Source organism: Nelumbo nucifera, chromosome 4, assembly GCF_055504915.1.
Source record: "Nelumbo nucifera cultivar China Antique chromosome 4, China Antique-T2T, whole genome shotgun sequence".
NCBI classification, from domain to species: domain Eukaryota; kingdom Viridiplantae; phylum Streptophyta; class Magnoliopsida; order Proteales; family Nelumbonaceae; genus Nelumbo; species Nelumbo nucifera.
In genome coordinates, this window is record NC_142652.1 from 87,810,844 (window position 1) to 87,816,825 (window position 5,982).

The 5,982-nt window shown below is 39.5% G+C and overlaps 1 protein-coding gene across 2 annotated transcripts; it reads right to left on the reverse strand.

Moving 5' to 3' along the window:
• Positions 1–84: 84 nt before the first annotated feature.
• LOC104612778 (putative serine/threonine-protein kinase PBL7) lies at positions 85–4,931 on the reverse strand. 2 transcript variants are annotated; one of them, XM_088903279.1, is made up of 6 exons: positions 3,467–4,931; positions 3,066–3,313; positions 2,319–2,707; positions 1,485–1,617; positions 664–753; positions 85–582 (listed from the first exon to the last, which is right to left on the reverse strand). In XM_088903279.1, exons 1-6 carry the CDS (start codon positions 3,777–3,779, stop codon positions 427–429), a joined length of 1,329 nt encoding a protein of 442 aa, XP_088759405.1. In that variant the 5' UTR covers positions 3,780–4,931; the 3' UTR covers positions 85–426. The 2 variants fall into 2 exon arrangements, with proteins under 2 accessions (XP_088759405.1, XP_010278659.1); XM_010280357.2 differs by having other exon boundaries at positions 3,066–3,310; positions 3,467–4,319.
• Positions 4,932–5,982: the final 1,051 nt, after the last annotated feature.

Genomic DNA, 5,982 nt, shown 5'->3' on the forward strand with positions numbered 1-5,982 from the left:
ATTTAGGCTTAAGTATGAATTCATGAATTAGGAAATTTATTTAGTTCTCTGCTTTCTGTTAGATGTGAATTATGCATAACCATATAAACATAATACATTTGTCATAACCACATGTTCAATATAACAAACCAAAATCCCATCCACAGATGCAAGCAGATAAGGCATTTATTACACTTTTACGATATACCTAAAATGAACAATACTGTATTTCATCATGCAAAATGATCACTCGATGAGTTGCCAGCACTTGTGTAACAAGACTATCTTGCTGAGAAGCCTTCAGATTTAGATTGTCCGTACTAGCTTTTCTTTTGTCTTCTAAGGCTTCGAGCTTTGTTTCCTTATATCTCTGAAGATCTTTTCTGGTCTAGAAAGAACTCCATGGATGATGAAGACAACATCCGAAGCTGCAGCTTCCATGATGAATCAAGACCTGGGACTTACTGTTTGGAATCTTGAAGAGGTAGAGGTATAAGTAGGTGGGAGACTTTTAACTAAAGGGATTAAGGACTGCACAACATCAGTCATGAGGGGTCGGTAATCGGCTTCTGGTTGCACACAAACAGCAGCAATAGCAGCTACCTACAATACCAATTTGTTAGGAACAAACCATGGTTAGTTGCAATTTTGGCACAAGAAATGATGTGAAAGTGGAAAACTAACCTGAATCAGCTCCTTCTTCGAATACTGGCCTTTTAGAGTTGGATCAACCATTTGCACAACTTTCTCTCTGTTGGTCAACCTTGGAAGAGCCTGATGTGGAAAGAATATATATGAGCACCACTTCAAGGATTGGCTTATAAACCCAGAAGAAGGAAGGCAATTGAAGAAGCTACAATAATAACAGTTTCTGAAGGCCAAAGCAAGACTATTGATGGAAACTAGAGGATATACTAGAATTTTAAATTAAAATTTTGTACTAAGGTGGAAGCAGTAGATATTTTGAAAGATAATTGAACTGGACCACTCATACTGCTAAATAAATACTAAACGTGATGATGTGAGTTTCAAGCAAGGGAAACAAGAATATTTGGAAATTACACTGTAATGGATAATGGATGAGAGATCATAGGAAGGAGATATAAGAGCCCGTTTGATTTGCAGGAATAGGGCTTTTGGAATGGGCCATTCTCCAACTATTTGGTTGGGTGGAATCGGAATCTCATTCCCATTCTTGGTGGAATAGCATTCCCCCATTTGAGGGAATGGCCATTCCCTCCCCCTCCCTTGGGAATGAAATTCCATTCCAGCTGATTCCGGTTGCTGTACAAACCAAACAGGTTATGGGAATAGACCATTCCAATTCAAGGATTTTGATTCTGATTCCAATTCCGATTCTAACTGCAAAAGTATTGTGAACCGTTCAATGGGATGACATGATTGTTATAGCTTTTGTAATTCAAGTACCTTTATATTAATAAAACACATGGGGAACTTCGATATATTGAAAAAAAAAAAAGGATTAGAGTTGTTTAACAACTAACCCATGTGACAAGGAATTGTTCTCCAGGAGGGCGATTTGTATCGACAGGTATACGGCCTGTTAGAAGCTCTAGAAGAACCATCCCGTAATTAAAGACATCTGATTTTGCAGTTAGCTTACCAGTTGAAGCATACCTGCATTAACAAGACAAAAGAACTGACAATTAGATGACCAAGTTCTAGTTGAGTAATTCTTAATAGACTTCATTTAGCACTGAGAGAGTTGGACGTCCAAGAAGCTGAGTAATAAAGGAGAAAAGGGTGGAAAAATTAAAACATTAACAAGTTAACAGCAGTTTGATCCTAGTTATGCTTCCTTCTTTGCTTCTTCCTTCCCTAATTTTACAGGCAAAATTACCACCATTCCCCCGGAGTTGGAAAATGACTATCTGCCATGCTATTCTCATCATGAAACCTTGCAATCAAATCTCAAGTCATTTTCTTTGACGCCCATTTTTTGTCATATTGAAGTAGCTTTGAGTTGGGCAGCTGAAGATGGTCCCCTGCTTGCCTAAGACTTCTGGGTAGAGATCAACTCCAAAAAAAGGTAATCGATGTCCAGTGTCAAATGTACTAATTATGTAAAGGACCCAGACAATATAGAACTAATGGCTGCTAGCTAGCTAGTTGGAGGTAGGCAACTAATTAATGAACTCAGCAAGGACTAGAGTGTCGGGTGGGATACCTACAAAATGAAAACTGCTGCTAATGGACTCAGGCTGCTCAGCTCAGCATTTGAAAGGTCCTTCTAAGTTGTCTAGCTAGGCCACATTTGAAAATTGAAAGGTCCAATTTAGTCATGGTTGATTGCATTTGCGTAGTAGTAGAAGACTCACTCAGGCGGGAAGAAGAAGCCTGTTGTCCCTAGCTCGCCTGTCGTAATCTGACCATTGGTCCTGTCGGAACCTATCCTGGCCGACCCAAAATCTGAAACCTTGGCCCTGAAGTTATGGTCGAGTAGAATGTTGCTGGACCTGAAATTCCGGTGGATGACAGTTGGGATTGCACGCTCATGGAGGAACTCGAGAGCTCTGGCGCATTCAAGCGCAATCCTTAGCCTGGTAGCCCAGTCCAACGGCTGATCTTGCTTGTTTATGCGGTGGATGTGGTGATGGAGACCGCCGTTGGGCATGTATTCGAATATGAGAAGCCGATGCTGTTGGTCAGCACAGTAGCCTAGTAGCTGCACCAAGTAGGGCGAATGCAGCCGGCTCAATAAGTCCACCTGCACATTAATCCATTCAAAACCCATTATTTTATTCCCCATTTACAAGTTATAGAAGCTCTTATAGACAGGTAATATCTGAGAGAATATTAGAGAGAGAGAGAGAGAGAGAGAGAGAGCAGAGAGCAGAGATAATACATTTGAATTTTGAAGTTTGGTCATTTACCAGAAAAAGAAGTCTGGTTTACGTACCTAGATGTATAACAAAGACAAGGAGAGATTTATTTTCTAAGCTGTACTTTCCAGTATTATTAATTGATTTTCTACTTTCTTTAGATTAGAATATAAGCATAGGCTCATGTTCAGTGTGAAAGAGAACAAAAGCACAAAAGTAAGAAATGAACTCAGTCACACACACCTCAATCCTGAACTCACGCTCCCCTTGTCTTCCTTCTCTGTGCACCAATTTGATTGCTGCTACAGTCCCATCACTCAATGTCCCTCTGTAAACCACCCCACGCCCTCCTTTGCCAATCACATTTGCCTCGCTAAATCCACCTGTGGCCAATTCAAGCTCTCTGTAGGTGAAGACTTGAACTCCTTTAAATTTAGTTAAAGGCAGACGGCTTGAATTCCCTCCATAAAAGCAACGACTCTTCATATCTGCTTTAACATCAAATACACCCAAATGAAACAAGAATCCATAATGCCGAGAGAATATAAATTTGGAACCCATTTTTCCTTTGCTTAGAGAGTGCAGAGGGGTGCAATTGAGAAACCCAGAAGCATGTAAAGCTTGAACTGGGTAGTATTAGTTACCTGGGCTGGAATTGAAAGTAGTCCTGGAATTATGAACATTGAACCTGCAAAGTCCATCGCTGTTGTTGATGATTTTGCCGGTGACATTGGTTTTCCTGGATTTGAGTCTGCGGAGAAGTATTATAAGCAGACATAGTGCGAAAACCAGAAGGATTGAGATGATGGGTACGATGATCATGAGAATGGAGTCCCGAGAGGGAACTCCATGGTTGTCTTCTTGGGCTTGAGTGTCCGAGATATGATGATGGTGGGCATAGCGACGTGCAGTAAGACTGGGTGGTCCTGAGGGAGCGTCTTCGGGGAGAAAATCCATGAGCTCTCAAGTATGAAGAGGAGAAGAAACAATGGAAATTGTAGAGAGAAGCAACTGAAGGAGGAGAAAGAAAGATTATGTCTGCATCAACTTAAAGAGGCTGAGTGTGAACATATGTCCTCGTTGTGGAGGTAATGTTTTCTTCCCGCGAGATCAATTTGCCTTCATCGCCACATGAATCCATACTTGTTTCACATGCTCTCTCTCTCTCTCTCTAGACCTTCTGTACTTAACTCTTCTCCAGAATATCTTTTGTAATTTGTATTATTTATGGGTGTTGTCTTTGTCTTCTTATCAGAATTCAGAAGAGCTTATTGGAAGCTTTTGCACCCATCTCATATTTTGAATTTGAAAGAAAACCAGCAATTAACTGGTAATCAATGTGGGTAAAAAACATCTGTTTTCCTCCCTTTCAATGAAATCAAACATTTCAGTTGGTAATGGAGTCGATGATCAGTAGGAACACAGAAATGGACCATTTGACTCAATCCAGCTTTCCCACTTTTGCAGTGGTTCTGACTTCTGAGGGCCATCAGCCGGTCAGCCCATCAGATCAGTTAGGTAGGTTGAGCCGGTCCCCAGCATTCTAAAATCTAACTTCTAAGCAAGCTAAAACGACGTACAGTAGCAGGAGACTAGAAGACGTGGCACGTTGATCCCAATGCTCGATTCGACAGTCGACACTTACCACTGAAGTAGAACGAATTTGTCATTTACCAGAATGAGAGTTTAGACAAAGATCTGCTGATGATGTTGGGTCAAATTCGTGGCCATGTGACACATCAGAACCGCTCATTTCGAAGCTTGTTCTCTGAATAGACCTCCTTTAAATTTTGGGCCCAATTGGATGTCAGTACACGCTCCAACCCAAAATTTGGTAAATGTGTCCATGCAATATTTAAGCCAACAGGAACTGTTGGGCCAACCGTTCCGATTCAACCACGTCGGATGACTCGGATCACAGGTAAGTGTATCTAACTCTTAAGGTCCTGTTCGTTTTTATCTGGGTAAGTGAATTTATCCAACAAGTGTTTCTCAGATAAAATTAGAGTGCTATTGACGTGCGGGTGAATTATTTATATACCCTCTGGGAAATACTCTCTAACATTTTTACTTGCTGTGAAACGTTTCACAATATATTAACAGCAAATGAACAGAGAATCGTAACTTACCCCCACTAAATACTGGCAATTAAACGGGGCCTAAATTTTATCTTATTTTTTGCTTCAAAACGAGACAAAACTGGTGAAAGTTAAGCTGCAAAGTTGGGAATTGGAATACCCAATAACCGTACTAAGTGTTCATCTCATCTATAATTCCTGGAATATAATTAATATTTCTTTTGTTTTTAATTCTGTACCTCTGTTCATTGTAAATGCCAAAGCAGTTCATTTATTATGTGTTTTCAGTTGCATTTATTTGTTTGTGTTCCTTCTACTCTTCCTCTATAACTGTTTGTTGGGACTGGATCCGGTCAGACCGGTCTTGGGGAAGGGGACCTAGGCCTGCTGAAGATTGTGTACTTCATTTTCAGCCAATCGGTTCCATTTTACCCCAAACCCAGTTTTTGATAAAAAAATCAACAGCCTGTTAACCCGGGTAGTTGAACTGTCAATCTGTTCAATAGTTTTGACCATTTTTTATTTTTAATTTTTTTAATTTATTTGTCAGAATGGGTCATTTGTTTGAACCGAATGATCGGACCATCAATCCAGAAACCGGTGACCAGAATGGTTCCATTTACGAGTCGTTTTTTAAAATGTTACTCAAATAACTTATTTATTTGAATAATAATACCCTGAAATTTGGATAAACAACTTCCTTATCCATGCAAAAAATTGATAATGCAATAAAACAATATTATCCCTTTAATAATGAATATGGTCACTATATAACTTTAGGGAAATAAGAGAACACTAATAAATGCATTTATTAGGACAAGTATTTCTCAGGAAACATTTGTCTAAAGAAATACTCAGGTAAATGACTTGCTGAAAAACAAACGAAGCCTAAAAACCTGGAAACTTCGGATTCCATGGAAAATACCTCTCCTCAGTTCCTTTTAGGTCGCAATCGAGCATAATGCAACAATAAGTCAATAACTTTTTTACTAAAACAAACAATTAGAAAGGATTCGCTTGCAATAAATTGAAAATGACAACGGATTGACAATCCAAATAGACATTTCACTGTTCTTGTAAGT